Genomic DNA, 16,076 nt, shown 5'->3' with positions numbered 1-16,076 from the left:
TGAGTGACTGAAACACAAACCGGAGTAAGGGGGTTGTTGCGTATGGGAATAAAGAGGACTTGATGCTTTAATGCTATGGTTGGGTTTTACCTTAATGATCTTTGGTAGTTGCGGATGCTTGCTAGAGTTCCAATCATAAGTGCATATGATCCAAGTAGAGAAAGTATGTTAGCTTATGCCTCTCCCTCATATGAAATTGCAATGACGACTACCGGTCTTGTTAACAATTGCCTAGGACAATTCCGCACACCGATCCATCATTATTCCACACTCGCTATTTATAATATTTAGTAATATATTCTAACTTTATGATAACAACACCTACTTTTATGTTTTAGCTCTCCGTTACCATACAAAGTTATCATCTTCGTACGCACAACGTAGTTTTATTTCTCGTTTCTAGTTGGAAGCAAATGTTCGGTGTACGTAGAGTCGTATCAGTGGCAGATAGGGCTTGAGAGAATATTGATCTTACCTTTAGCTCCTTGTGCGTTCGACACTCCATACTTATCACTTCCACCTTTGGAAATTGCTACGATGATTCCCTGCACTTGGGGATTATCAACCATCCAGGCAAGCAAAGAGATAGAGAGAAGCGAGAAAAAGTATTTTATATACAAAAAAGGCATTTGTGCCAAAAAGACAAGCAAAAAGGCAAAGAGAAGTGAGAAAAGCCACTTATATACAACGAAAGGGCAGTTGTGCCAGTGCCATGAAAAACCTGACACCCCATATATCAAAAAGGCACTTATGTGAAAGGGTGTGTAGCTGCCACTATGCGTGCGTAGTTGCCATCATGCATAGGAAAACCAGTCTCTCAATGCCAATATGATCCCTAGTCATGCCTCTAAGACTTGCTCATGTATTGATGATCATATTGTTTTCCTGAAGATGAGCATTGTTATACTAACAATGTTGTTATCAATAATGAGACAACACTGTTATCAGAAAAAACAGTGTTGGATAGACTCGACTTATGAATTACTGAGAGTCACATTGTTATTATGTTGTCGATATTTTCATATAAAGTGTCATTGCTTACTTAGTTCCTTAGACCATGAGAATATCATTTACCAACATACCGGATGGTTACTTTGGGGTTATCGAATGTCACTCCATAACTGGATGTGAATAAAAGTGACTTACGGTTATGTTGGGGAACGTAGCAGAAATTCAAAATTTTCCTACGTGTCACCAAGATCAATCTAGGAGATGCTAGCAACGAGAGGGGAGGAGTGCATCTACATACCCTTGTAGATCGCGAGCGGAAGCGTTCAAGAGAACGGGGTTGATGGAGTCGTACTCGTCGTGATCCAAATCACCGATGATCCTAGCGCCGAACGGACGACACCTCCGCATTCAACACACGTACGGAGCGGGGACGTCTCCTCCTTCTTGATCCAGCAAGGGGGGAGGAGAAGTTGATGGAGATCCAGCAGCACGACGGCGTGGTGGTGGAAGTAGCGGGATCCCGGCAGGGCTTCGCCAAGCGCAAGCGGGGAGGAAGCAGAATCTCATGGTCTAAGGAAATGATACTTGACATTTGGAAAAGCTCTAGCAGGCGAACTACACGATCTTGTGCTATGCTTAGGATTGGGTCTTGTCCATCACATCATTCTCCTAATGATGTGATCCCGTTATCAATGACATCCAATGTCCATAGTCAGGAAACCGTAACCATCTATTGATCAACGAGCTAGTCAACTAGAGGCTCACTAGGGACATGTTGTGGTCTATGTATTCACACATGTATTACGGTTTCCGGATAACACAATTATAGCATGAACAATAGACAATTATCATGAACAAGGAAATATAATAATAACCATTTTATTATTGCCTCTAGGGCATATTTCCAACATGTTATACCAAAAACGTATGTCTCGATATCGATAGTTTCAGACTTGGATTTGCTCCTCTGGCGATGGAGAGATACTCTCTGGGACAACTCGGTGTTATGATATCATTATTGTCTGGCCAGACATATGTGATGAAGATCACAGGGATACCAGAATATGGATACAGGCAAAGAGAACAAAACTGGTAACGAGGATAACCAGTTTAGTGACCGAGGAGTTGATCACAAGGATACCGATAATATCTTGCATCAAAATTTGTAAATGTACCGTGCACAAAGGAAATGGTATTCGGGAAAAAAGGTTTGCTCGAGAATTTCGTGAATATACAGGAGTTAACAAGGGTGTCCATATCCCATTGTTAACTATTGACCAAAAAGTGTCCCGGGTCATTTCCGCTTATTTCCGAACCTGTAGGGTCACATGCTTAATGACTAATAGCTATGATAACCAGAGGAATGAGAGAATGAGCACAGGAAATGTTTTGGATGAATCGAGAAGTGTTCCGGATGGTCCCGGAAGGGTTTTAGGAATTTCAGAAAGGTACGACAATGTCTGAGAAGGTTTCAGATCTATATATGAAAAGCTTTGCAAGGTTCCAGAAACTTCTGAAAAAATCTGGGATTTTATTTGTGTAGTAAGTCCCTTTTGGGCCTACCCAAGTGGACAAGCCCTAGTGGGTCGCCCCGAATATATGATAGAGGTGGCCGAATTGGACTAGGGGAGGAGTCCTTCCTCCCTACTTCAAACGAACTAGGAGGTGGACTCCTCCTCATGGTGGTGCCCCCTCCCCCCTCTTTCATCTATAAATATGTGGAGAGACCCTCAAAAGGCACATCAGTCTTTAGGGTCCCACATGAATTCACTCTCAACCCGATCTAATTAGTCTAAAGTTTAGATTCATAATTAGACATGCTTTAATCCTTGTCTAATTGGTCTAATAGAGTTAGACTCCTAACTAGACATGACACTGCTGGGTGATAACCCACAAGTGTGAGGGTTCTATCTAGGGAAATACATGGGAGCTCCTGCGTGCTCCATACCCCTGTACGAATATTAGACGTAAAAAGACAAAAAATTCAAAAAATAAACACTGAAATTTGGGGATACCAAACTCGTGTTCTCAATCTACTCCCTTGTGAAATTTCGTGAAAAAATAGCAGAAAACGTATCCCTGGCGAAGAAAATACTGTCCGAACAAAAATCCGTCCAAACAGTTTTTTTTCTATACATAGGAAATTTTTGTTTTTTCCTAACGAATACGTTTTCCTGTTATTTTTTCACAAAATTTCACACGGTAGTAGGTCGGGAACCCAAGTTTGATATCCCAAATCTTAGATTTTTGTTTTCGAAGTTCTCAGTATTTTTTTGAATTTAATGTTCATATAGGGGTGTGGAGCACCCGAGTGCTACAAATCCGCTTCCGTCTATTCTAGCCTTTGCGAAAAGTAAGATTGTTCAACCCAATGAGAAGCAGAAGAAATTGGTTGATGGAAAATAACAAGAGTTTGCTGTAAAAGTTGCAAAGGGTGTTTGAAAGCAAGAGCAGTCACAAGAAAGTAAATAGTAACAAAAATTGCAAATGTGCAGCAAATTGCTCAATCTCGTTGAGTTGAGGCCAAACGGGCCCATGAACCCTACAAAAGTTACAAAAGTGAAAACAAAAATTTACTACCATGCGTTCTATAGTTGCTCAGGGCCAGCCCATTTGCCGATGGAGAGATTCAGAAAGCAGTCCGTCCGCCTCCAGCCTCCGCGTCGGCCGCCGGCGACGTGATAGCTTATCCTGAGCTCTTACCAGCAGTCACTTCTGACCTCGTCCTCGGAACCTCCTTCCCCTTCCAACCATGCGGCACGCCCACGGCTCGCCGTCCCAGTCCGCCAACACCGGCAGCCCGCACGCCGGCGCCTGAGGCTCCTCTGGCTTCTCCGCGCTTGGAACCGCGTGGACCGCACACGGCTCGTCCATGCCGGCAGTGCACGCGGAGACGCCGCTCCCTCGTCGGCTCGTCGGTCACTCGCCCAGGACCCTTGGTTTTGGTTAGGTATGTTCAGTACAGTAACCACGTCCTATTTTTCTGATTAGTGCCCGCGCCCGAGTTGTCTTGTTTTTCTGATTAGTGCCCCGGCTAGTCGTGGTGATTGATTAGCGAGTTCAGCGCCATATCAGGCTCTTGCTGATGTTCTTTGTTTTTAGGAGAAGCTTTCTCGAGTGAAACACCCATGTTGTGCTCCCGTGAATCTTCTCTGAACCGTTAGTTAAATGCCTAAAGATCGGTGTGCTGACTATCAAATTGCTAAGGGCTTCTTTAATCCGCAGGATTTAAAAAAGGAGTAGAAGAAAAAAAAGTATAAGATTGCAATGCCACTCCTATTTCGAATCCTAAAAGATTTTACTACTCCGTCCCATAATGTAAGACGTTTTTTGACACTGCACACTGTGGGACGGAGGGAGTAGTTTATTTGGTTGCATTAGAAAATAAAATGAAGGATTCTTTCAAACAAGAGCGTGTAGATGGAAAGTTTGCTATGAAAAATATAATGCAAAGCAATTCTATATCTATGTTGGTTTTGCATTAAAAAAATTGCTTAAGAGTTCGCCCCATCTCAAAAAAGTTTCGTCCTCCGCCACTGGCCCCGGGTTGTCTTATTTTTCTGATTAGTGCAAGCGCCCAAGATGATTGACTAAAATTTCGATGTCGAACCCCAGTGGTGTACACCCATTGTTTAATTGATTGAAATCTGGATGATTTGTGCATTTTCTTTATTTAGGAAGCAATGGGGAAACAGCAGAGTCAATGCAGTCATTTTTAAAAAGAAAAGGGGACGAGGAAATTGGTAAATCTTCATCAGCTCCTGATGGTCTAGCATTGGTGGTCGTTAGGTGTATTATTTTCTGGAGCACCAAAATTTACTTACAAATGCCCAGGTATGTGTGAACTTGTCATATCTGTTTTATTTGGATGTGTCCATCTTGATGACGCAGAGGCCGGGGCCTTCCCCCCCTTTTCAATTTTTTTGTGTGTTCTAATATAGTTATATGGTCAATTGTGTGAATTGATGACATGTTCAATTGGTCATTTAATTATCCCCTTCTATTCTACTACTTAGTAGTATCCTTTTTCAATGTTCATGCATATTGTGTGTCTGATATGGAGTTAACCTACAAGTTCATGACCATTGTAATCCTCTCAACAATAAAGACATATATGTAAGACGTAGGGCTATTACTCATCCGTGGACCTGAACCTAGGTAAAACTACCATGTCACCTTCATCGCCGTTGAGATCCCTTTGGGCACCATCTGTCACTCTACATTCCTCGACTCCATGTAGATCATAAAATTGGCTGTTCATTAATCGTTGACAGTTTTTAACAGCAAAAGATTTTCCGATTCCTTGTAGGTTATCCACATGACTATTGGATCCGTACGTGGTTCTTACTTTAGTGTGTGGACGCATGACATTCTCAGATATCTAGGTGTAGCCAAATCTATCTTCAACCTATTTTGATTATGGTCTACCAGTAGGACCATTGATGCATAAGTGCGTCATGTTATCCCTACCGAGGCTATCTTAGCCTCGACTAACATGTTTATTTTATTTTCTATAAGACTTCACGCTTCATAATAAAAGATGGTTGCATGCATCAATCAATGAACATATTATGAGTATTTAGCCTTGCTAATCAGTACGGTCAGCAGGGTCCCTCCTGTTTAGCCTTTTATACTGTATCTGACTTCTGGAGCAAGGAAATCTCCGGGGATTTACTCTCTTCAACTTCATCAGCTAACTATGACAGCTCACAGTGTATTGCACAGAATTTCCGGTAGCAATAAATAGCAAAAGAAACTTAGAGATAGTACAGATGGTACTGTTTTTCCTAGGGTACCAAATTGATGAACTCCTCCGAGGAATATAGCTTCAAGCGTATCTCTTTTGGAAAGCATAGCACTAAAAGCTGATTTATTTTCTCTCTCTTGGAAAGCTGCAGCAAGTAAACAATCAAAATTGACAGTCTCTTCTAAATATTTGTGTTTGATGTGTGTGACCGATACTCCTTGACCAGCTCACGAAAGAGAGATCCTTCAGTCTCCATGAGCTTTGCAGGATTGTCATACTCTGCTACTCTCCCTGAAGTGTTCATGCATACATCATTAGTACGGGAAAGGTCTACAATATACTCCGTATTTGGTATCAACTATAATTCATAAATTCCATATAAATTGATGTTGTCAATAAGATGATGGGTTGAACTATAAGAAATAACTATATTTCTAATAAGTTGCCGGTAAGAGAAACATACCATCTCTCAATGCAAGTATCATATCACAGTCCATAACTGTTGGTATACGGTGTGCAACTGTAATAACGGTGCAATATTTGAACTCTGTTCGGATCGTTTTCTGAAGGACAACATCTGTTGCGTTGTCTATAGAGGCCGTCGCTTCATCAAGAACTAAGATGCGGCATCTTCTCAAAAGTGCGCGTCCCAGACAGAAGAGCTGCCTTTGGCCCATGCTCCAGTTCGACCCGTCTTCCACAACTATTATGATAGGATCTTGATCAGTACCATGAATAAGATAGTTCCAAACATCACGCTGGCAAAAGGATATATAGCTATGTCCATAGGCAGGTCTGGGCACAATTTCTAGAGACACCACATTCAACACATACACATTGAACATGATTTTGTTTTTGCTAAGAGCCCGTTGGTGTATTTGAAGTACTAGCCTGCACGCCCATGATACTCCTCCTTTGGTGAAGAATACTCTAGGAGGACCACTAACAATTTAACATATTTAGTAGCAGATGCATTTTCACACCTATTTGAATTTCTGGAATGATTAGAGCGGAGTTTTCTGTTTGCCCAATCTATTAGTTTCAAAAGAGGAACTCTGTAAACCAATTATAGATGAAGTGCAGTTTCATACCAAGTGAATCCAATCCATGTCCCTTCTCTTGGACAGCTTCAAGAAGTTGACATTTGCCAAGAACCTGCATCATAATAACAAATGGAGCAGCCACTTTAGTGGTTCCTTTTGAAATGTACATGTGCCATAAAATGAGAAAGGAGGCCCTAAGCCTAGCTCAGTTGGTGGAAGGTGTGGCTGCAGCTGCACACTCCTACCAGGCCATCACTCATGTTTAAGTTTTCAACCCAACTTTCGGTGCCATTTTCTTCGATGAATGAAAAGTTGTCAAGTAATTCCTAGGCAATCTAGTTTTTATATGAGAAAGGCAACTTGTCACCTGAGATTCCCCTAATTGGCTAACTTGGTTTATTCGCCCTACTTTGATAATGTGCTGAACTTTCTGAGTTTGTTAGGTACTCACTCCGCCCCATAATAATGTGCACATTGGTTTTCGTGAAAGTCAAGCTTCACAAACTTTGACCACACAATACCTAATATATACCAGATGAAAATAAATTTCGTGATGAATCCTATGGTATTGATTTGGTATTTTACATGTTGATATTTTTTTTATAAACTTGGTCAAACTTTACAAATTTTGACTTAAGAAATTCGAATGTGCACTATATTTTCGGACAAAATGTCAAAGTAACTGAGTTGATTTGCCACAGTACTAAAGATGACTGTCACATGATTAAACATTATAGCAGGTTGTTTTGATCTAATACCTTTTCATCATAATAATATCTGATCATTGGGTAAAATGAGAAAAATCAACGTAGATAGCAGGGTAAATCTTACCTCCCATATTTCTAGATCTGAGAATTGTCCAAGAAGATCTAGATTGTATCTTATTGTACCATGAAAAAGTGTTGGATCTTGCGGAATGATACCCAAACGCGAACGCAGGTCATGTAACCCTATCGTACCAATGTCCATAGAGTCTATAATTATTTTCCCTTCATCAGGTTCAACAAGACGAAACAATGCACCAATTAACGTTGTCTTGCCACTTCCTGTCCGACCAACTACACCAATCTTATCTCCACCTTGGAACTTGCAAGTGATTCCATGTAGTACAAGGGGAGTATCTTTCCTATACCTGATCTGTTGAATGAAAATTAATCGCTTAAATTTGTTAGTACTGTTAGGTGTACATGTAAATATTTATATTTGATTACCTTCAAATCTCTAAGTTCCACATAGCCATCTTGGGGCCAATCTTGCAATGGCCGATTTTCTTCAACAACTTCCGTTGCTTCACTTTGTATGTCCATGTACTGGTTCACCCGTTCCACTGATATTATCTGATTCGCAAGGTTGCATTGGTTTTGAATAGAGCAAACAAAGGACACATTTAGCGAAAGACCATAGGACAATACCATTCCCACAAAACCTGTGCATGTACGAAAGCAATGAATTAATTCTACTATTTGCAATGGTGCTATTCATAAATTGTATAGCATCAAATACTTATTTAGTTGACTCCGGCACATAAGCATTAGGACTTAAAATACATTTTCATAAAAGATGAAAATGCATCCATAAAATCACCAGAGCAAGTGGTAGCTTGAGAAATGCATGGTGTTTTTTATCCACCGTATTCTGCCTGGACATTACTACCTCAATTCGTAAACACAAGACATTCTAAAAAGTGTTCATTTAAACATTTCTAACTTCACTAGCAAGTAAAGCTTTTCTAACTTTGAGTGCTATTATATGAAACGTGTATGCACAGGTAAGCTCAGCTTGAGAAATGCATGGTGTTTTTTATTCACCGTATTCTGCCTGGACATTACTACCTCAATTCGTAAACACAAGACATTCTAAAAAGTGTTCATTTAAACATTTCTAACTTCACTAGCAAGTAAAGCTTTTCTAACTTTGAGTACTATTATATGAAACGTGTATGCACAGGTAAGCTCAAAATACTATCATATTATTTATCAATATTATTTTCATAATATAATCTTTTCTAGTTTTCTACAAACATGCACATAACAAAAGTAACAGTCAAATAAATTTGTTGGAGACCCATGTCATGTCCAAAATGTTATCTATTTAGGCGTGGAGGGAGTATAAGTATGCTGTCATGACAAAAGATATGAAAAGGTAGCAACATTTACATGGCAATGCATCTAACATTTATCGCAAATTAGTTGTAAGCACCGATGGCCTTAGAACAAGCTGGCTACTCAATTTTGTCCAATTGAAGCAGCATGGTGTTCATATAGTTGCTTACCAGGGCTAAAAGTTCCTTGAGGAAGAAGAGCCATGACAAAGGCAGAAAAAGAAAGCACGGAGGCGCTCATTATTTCCAGGCGTTGAATCAACCATTCAGTTGCAGCAAAATTACAGAAATATGGACCGGCATTCTTGTCAACAAGATCCAAATTTTTAGCAAAGAAACGATCTTCTTCCCCAAAGGCCCTTATTGTTATAGCCCCTGAAATCGATTCACCTAAGTGATTCACCAGAGCAGACTTGGTAGTACCATTGATCCGCATCAGCTCCTTGGCTGAGGCTAGATAGTACCTCTACATGACCAAACATAATAGGTTTCAGTTAATGATAATTTTGAATACAAAACTGTAGGCTCATTCACCCCAGACAAAAATAGCAGCAGAGAACATCAATTGGTAAATCTAATCAAATAATGACAGAAGTGAGAATTAGCCATAAAGTAACAAAGTCATACCAATTACCTGCAACCTAATTGCCAAAACTATCATTGGCACAGATACAAATAAAACTTCCCATGTAGCAACAACCAATACCCCTAGATTGCTATATGCATTTAAGGTATCACCAAGGCTAAACACGAAGGAAAATGGAAGATCGAGGTCAATGATACTCAAATCTGAAGAGACCTGCATTAAAAGAAAAAATAGAACAAGTTAATCCATCAGAAAAAAATCTCTGGGTGTAAAACAGAACTGTAGTTTGTTGTATTTGCCCTTTGTTTAAGAAATCTTACCCGGCTAAGAACCCTTCCTACAGGAGTAGAATCAAAAAAGGACATAGGTGCATGGAACAGCGAATTGAGCAACTGGGAAAATAAGGATCTTGATGTCCGGATCCCAAGAACAACGACTACTAAAGATCTTGATAGCATGAAGAACATTGTGCAAACTCCAATAATAATGTACACAGAAATTAACTTCTGCGTACTAATATGAGGATTCTGGACATTAGCAGCCATCCATGAATTCTGTGATATTTGCCCAGCTACGAAAATTATGTGAAAAATAACACAAAAAGAGAAATACAGTAAGCCTTTGTTCTGGCGCAGATAAAGCATGTAAGGCTTAACACCTACATCCCCTGTTTCTCTTTCCTCTTTCTTGATTAGTTGATCTGCCGGTGATAGCTTTACAGACTCTGTATATCTGCTTCCATGAATACCATCTGTCTCCTTTATTGATACTTCCTTAGATCTTTGAGTGGGTATATTGTTACTAAGATCCAATGCACCAGTAGTATCTTTATGGGCAGTGACAAGGTTTTTAAATTCTTCACAATCTGCCAATAAATCTTGATAAGGTGCAGAACGAATAACCTCTCCATCTGACATTAACTGCCAAAAATCATCGCTAATTATAGATGAATTCACAAATAAATAAAGCTCATTAAAGATCAATATAAATCATAGAGGCACCAATATCGTCATACGGTGACATTTTCCAAGTGGAGAGAGATACCAAAATGGAGTCAAATGCAGGTAGAAAATCCACTTGGTGAGTCACCAAGAGAACAGTCTTGTCTGATAGAGCACTCATGACATATTCCTGTTACAAAGAGCTTTGTAAAACAGTTCACAACTAAATAGTAATACAATTTGCTTCTGCTGAATATGATCCTTACATTGAAGAGACTTGTCGCTGTATGGGCATCAACAGCACTGAAAGGGTCATCAAGAAGATAGATGTCTGCATTTTGGTATAGTGCACGAGCAAGCTGGACACGCTGCTTCTGACCACCACTAAGATTTATTCCTCTCTCCCCAATTTGAGTACAATCTCCATATGGCAACATTTCAAGGTCCTTGACCAATGAGCAGCTCGCGAGTGTGCTGTGGTATCTTTGCCCGTCCATCGAAGATCCAAAGAGAATATTGTCTTGCACAGTTCCTGTTTGGATCCATGCATTCTGAGAAATATATGCTATTTTCCCACAGACTTCGATCTGAAATGTTTATGCAAAGTTCAAGAATTTGATATTGAGCTGTTATGAAAAAATATTGTCAAGCATAATCTTCATAACAAGTTTGCAAACCGAACATGATGCTGTTGTAACCAAGCTTGTTTCCTTTAAACATCTCTAAATTTCATAACAAGTTTGCAAACTGAACATGATGCTATTGTAACCAAGCTTGTTTCCTTTAAACATGTATAAAATTTCTACATTGTGAATATGGAAGCTATCTTTTCACTCTTATAAAGCTCAGAGTTGGTGGCAGTTCGTTCACCCTCAGAGGTTTCCTCTTAAGTTGCCAAGAATTTAATCACAGCAGTAATTATATATTTTATAAAGTACACAGATGTATCGCGATTGCTGTAAATTTTGAGATATTTTCATTTACAAAAAATTACTAGTTAGTACAACGCCATAAGCAGTTAATAAATCATGCAATAAAAATAAACCTCTTAACAATGCATGAGCAATTAACTTCTGTAGCTACACACAAGTATTTGCTAGTTTCAGTAAAAGGTGAAGTTAATGAAAAACATACCGTGCCTCTAGTTTTGGGGACCTCTCCGAGTACGGCAGCCAAAAGGGTCGACTTCCCTGACCCTACCTCCCCACAAACTGCAACCTTTTCTCCAGCTTTGACTAACAGATTTATATTCTTTAGAGTTGGTTTTGATGTACTCTCATCCCACGAGAAGCTACACGAATTCATCGCTAAAGGGTACTCAATGCCAACATAGTATTTCTTCCTAACTTGCCTGTTTAGCTCAGGTGCATCAAGGAACTTTGATATCCGAGTGAAAGCAACCTTAGCTTGTATCACAACTGCAATAACATCGGGTATCGACCTAACTGGGTCTTGCACGAGACGTAGAGTTGCCACGAAGGTGAAGACATTGCTAGCATCAAGAGGAATTTTGAGAACATAGCATGTTAGAAAGGTCACTGCTGAAACCAGAACAGGTGATGCCCAGAACAGGAAACTGTTGTACGCCCTACTAAGCTGGAATGCTGATAACCACTTGTACTCAACCTCTCTCAACCCCTCGATGACCTTCTTGAAGTGAGCTTCCCATGCATAAAGTTTCAAGACCTTCATGTGAACTAGTGACTCAGACATGGCCTTCAATCTCACATCTTGTGCTTCCATAAGTTTACTTTGAAATCTGTGTTGCAGTTTGGCCAATGGAGCGTTGCAGAGTACGGTGATAATGATGACAACTAACGACGAAACCATTGCAGTACCAACCGCATTGTACAGAATTGCCAGGGCAATGCAAAGCTGAACAATTGTTGTCCATGTTTGGTGGAACCAGTATGGGAATTCCCCAATCCGATAGGCATCGACGGTCACATAGTTCATAATTTCTCCAGTAGAGTGCTTCATTTTTGCTGCATTTGATAGCTTCTGTCGTTTCTTATAAATTGCTACTGATAGGAGTGACCTCACCTGCAGTCCTAATCTCCTAGTGCGGAAATACCACTGTCTCTGTGAGAAGGATTCACAGCATTTGCAGACGAATATTACCACGGCAAGTACATATCCTTCATATTTAAAGGCCCCTTTCCCAAGTGAAACATTGATGAATTCCTTGAGAAGTATCGGGCCCGTGGATAAGGACAAAACCTTGAGCAAAGCAAAGAAACCCGAGACCAAGATGGCACGCTTGTGGCAAGAAACAATAGTCCAGAAGAATGATGGTGTGGGGTGCGACGGCGACTGCTTCTTGTCATTGAGCTTCTCCATGAACATCACGTACAGGTTGCGCGCTCGATCTGTGGCGCCTAAAAGTGGCATGTCTTTGTCCTCAAGGGGCTTTTCATATCCCATCTTCATCAGAGGATTCAACCACCAAAATGTCATCTTGCTGAAAAAAGCAGCTTTAGCAAAGGGAGTTACCTGACTTTGAGAGTCAGCTACCTCACTGTCTGTCTCCGTGTGCAGGGGCTTGTACAAACCATTTCCACTTCCTCCATAACCCTCTTCATCATGGCTGTGCTGAATGCCATAAAGGAGGAGGAGAACTGCACCTGGTAGGGACAGAACATCTGAACAAGCCTTAATGGTGATCGTCTTCTCTGCAACAATATTAACAACCGAAGAACAACAGATGAATGCTGCGCAGATGGTCAGCAGGACCGGCCAAAATCTAACAAACGCTGCTCCAAGAAATAGAGGCCTGGTGCTGAAAGCGAAGCTGGCAAGGACCAGATTCAATCCTTGAGATAATGTTACAAGCCACCAATGTGGAAGGTAAACAACGGAAGCATTCTGATTGAATCCAGTCCCCAGCATCCACAGTCCTAGCCCGAGATAAACCAAACCCAGGCAGCCATTGAACACCACGGTGGAGAAGTGCAGCAGTGAGCTGAGCGAGACGAGCTGTCGCGCGGACACTCTGCTATTTGGAATTTTGACTAGCAACTGGAGCATGAGCACGAACACGAGCAGTGCGACAACACCGGTCGCCACTAGGTGATTAATGCAGGTAGAGGAGTCGAATATTTCCTTTAAAGCACATGATGCCACATCTTGGTTGGAGCATATTGGTCTGCCACACAAGTCCATCACCCAAGAACCTGATGTGCAGTTGCAACAATAGTGAGATGAGATTATTCCCAGATTCCAGTTGTGCATGGTCAAAAGGTAACAATGATTATAGTTTAAGAGATGAATTAACATGAAGTTAATTTAGTTTTTAGCTATGTACTCTCTCCATATCACAAAACACAAATACATGTCGTTTTGGACGTGTTTTAAGTCAATTTAAAAACCTTGACTATATATATTGTCTGAGATTAAAAACTTGCAAACCAAATGTTCAGATTGATCTCGAAAAGTATATGTATGATATAATCACTTTCTTGTGTTATATATACACCATAGTAAAAATTAGTGGTGAAAATTTAAATCTTGAAGACCGTGCTAGTATCCAAAACGACATGTATTTTTGTGACATGGAGTAACAAGAGAAAGTGAGGAGAGAATTTACTTGTGAGGGAACCCATATGTATTGCACTCCGGGCTGGATCGGGTCTCGTTGCAGCCCTGCGCCAATCATGAACAAGAAAATAGTTACTACCAGACAAAGCAGCGAAAATGTTGCATTCCACAGGTGTTTCAAAAAAAATCCTCTAAAACAATATTCACTGTCATCTCCATTTCTCTTGACTTATTTAGATTTTTTTTAATGTGCCTCGATGTATGCACTGAAATATAATTAAAAAAATCATGGAAAACAAATCTTAGTGGAGAAGACATGAATATTGTGACTTGTGTTTAACATTCAAAATCTTTCTATTTTAGGCACCAGATTTATTTTGTGAGGACACAAAAATATTCCTTTTGTGTCGAAATTGACATGAACACATACACCAACATGATGCGCGTGATTTTTTTCTTATTATTATTTTCCATATTTTTCGTGAATGTTCGTACTGGAAGTTCTATTGATGTGCAAAATTAGGAACTAAGTACATGTCCTCTTTTTAGTGATGACCACGTGGTTCACCACTACGAAGTGAGATGGTAGCATTAGCGCCAAGAGAATAGAGAAGAGACTACTTGTCCTAGACCAATTACTGTACACTCAAACTTTTACTATACACTGGGCACTACAAATCGCTATATTAACTTAGGTTAGACCCAATAGTATTAAGAATAGGAGCGGGCAGACCATGGTCCACGAACTTTTCTATCAATAAAGTAGAATGGAATACTAAAAACACTAGTCCTGAATCAACATTAGAGAGGCCAAATTCCATGAAATTACTCCGGGGTGACAGAAATTCCAATGCCGGGAACACAAAAGATGCAAAATCGAGGAACCCAAAAGGTGAAGAAGAAAGCAGTACCCGTCGGCTACGTACCTTCTTCACGGTCCACGAACAAGAGGGGGATGATTTTCAGAGGGCCGGTGGAGAAGAAGAAAGCAGAAGTGTTTTTCTAGATGAAAAATCGATAGGAAAGGCAATGCAAGATCATGCAGAGAGAAAGCAATGATCCATCACCCGGTCCAACCAGCAGGGAAGAAGGGCTCCTCTCGAACAGAAGCCCCGGGTTCTGTTTTGAAGATCAGATATCTGGACCAAGCATGATTCCCAAGAAGCAGGACCTTCTTTTTGTGGACTGTATGTATATGAACAACGATGATGCCAGTGTTGCCTGTGTTGACCTCTCAAGCTGCAAGGAAGTGAGCAGTAGCTTTGGCATCCTCCTCGTCGTCGCCGTGAGCTTTCTTTATCGCTTTACGAGGGCATATATGGGGTCGTCCCCACGCGGTGCGCGCTGCCGCCGATGCGCATGTGACCCTGCCGGTGGTGACCGGTGAGTGGACGGCGTATCCCGCATCCGCGTCGCTTCTTAGATAGCAATGCGCATCGGCCTCCCTGGACACCAAAACCCTGCTGCTTGGCCCTCCTACAGTCATACTTCGGTGTCAGCTAGGCTTTCATGCTCTTCCCTGCGCTGGCTTGTAAAATCTTCATGTCTCTCTATTGATTTCCCGGCTTTTTGCCTGCTCAAGCCCATCCGAAACATGTGGTTTTTCTGGGGTCCTAAAGGTTACATGGCAGGCAGACACTAGTGCTTGTCAAAGTTGTCAGCGTGGGGTATGAGCATGCAAAAATCTTAGAAGAACCGATGCCTACATTAACAAAGAATAAAGGAGGGGGGAAAAGGCAGGAAAACATGTGAGGTTTTTTGGGATCTTTACAGGGCAAGTGGACACTGGTGCTTGTCAAAGTTGTCACCGTGGGGCATGAGCATGCAAAAATCTAAGAAGAACCAATACCAGTACACGAAAGAATACAGAAAAGGGAAAAAAGATGAAGGGACAAATGCTGCTTTTTTTTGAAAAAGATGTGTATTATATTAAATAATCAACATAGGTTCATTACAATCATCATCGACCAGTCGCAACACGCAGGCTGGAACTGAGCCGATCAACACACCCTTACTCACACCACTCCTACCAAAACTAGCGAGAGCATGGGCAACCCCATTGCCACTACTAGAGATCTTAGCAATAGTAAAATCAGGGAGTTGGCCCAGCAAACTCTGAATTTCCCTACACAAGCTACCAATGGGAGATCTATTAAAGTCCTTTGAAGAA

At 40.9% G+C, this 16,076-nt stretch overlaps 1 protein-coding gene across 1 annotated transcript; it reads right to left on the bottom strand.

Annotated features, from left to right (window-relative positions):
- Positions 1 to 5,484: 5,484 nt before the first annotated feature.
- Positions 5,485 to 15,162, bottom strand: LOC109754408 (ABC transporter C family member 10). Its single transcript, XM_020313319.4, has 13 exons — positions 14,833 to 15,162; positions 13,956 to 14,011; positions 11,504 to 13,542; positions 10,636 to 10,956; positions 10,473 to 10,559; positions 9,749 to 10,348; positions 9,477 to 9,641; positions 9,014 to 9,308; positions 7,953 to 8,167; positions 7,573 to 7,878; positions 6,790 to 6,853; positions 6,162 to 6,401; positions 5,485 to 5,989 (listed from the first exon to the last, which is right to left on the bottom strand). The coding sequence occupies exons 2-13, from the start codon at positions 13,969 to 13,971 to the stop codon at positions 5,880 to 5,882; spliced, it is 4,458 nt and encodes a 1,485-aa protein (XP_020168908.3). The 5' UTR covers positions 13,972 to 14,011; positions 14,833 to 15,162; the 3' UTR covers positions 5,485 to 5,879.
- Between the last annotated feature and the right edge of the window lie 914 nt (positions 15,163 to 16,076).

The sequence above is a fragment of the Aegilops tauschii genome, chromosome 7 (genome assembly GCF_002575655.3).
Source record: "Aegilops tauschii subsp. strangulata cultivar AL8/78 chromosome 7, Aet v6.0, whole genome shotgun sequence".
In the NCBI taxonomy this organism is placed as follows: Eukaryota; Viridiplantae; Streptophyta; class Magnoliopsida; order Poales; family Poaceae; genus Aegilops; species Aegilops tauschii.
Note: the sequence above shows the minus strand (reverse complement) of the source record. Positions and strands in the feature narration are given on the sequence as shown.

Excerpts from the sequence above, each read along its gene's own strand:
- LOC109754408 (XM_020313319.4), bottom strand. Across the intron at positions 9,309-9,476 it reads TTTTGGCAATTAGGTTGCAG|AGGTACTATCTAGCCTCAGC; the intron begins GTAATTGGTATG and ends TTGGTCATGTAG. Across the intron at positions 5,990-6,161 it reads GATACTTGCATTGAGAGATG|GGAGAGTAGCAGAGTATGAC; the intron begins GTATGTTTCTCT and ends TGAACACTTCAG.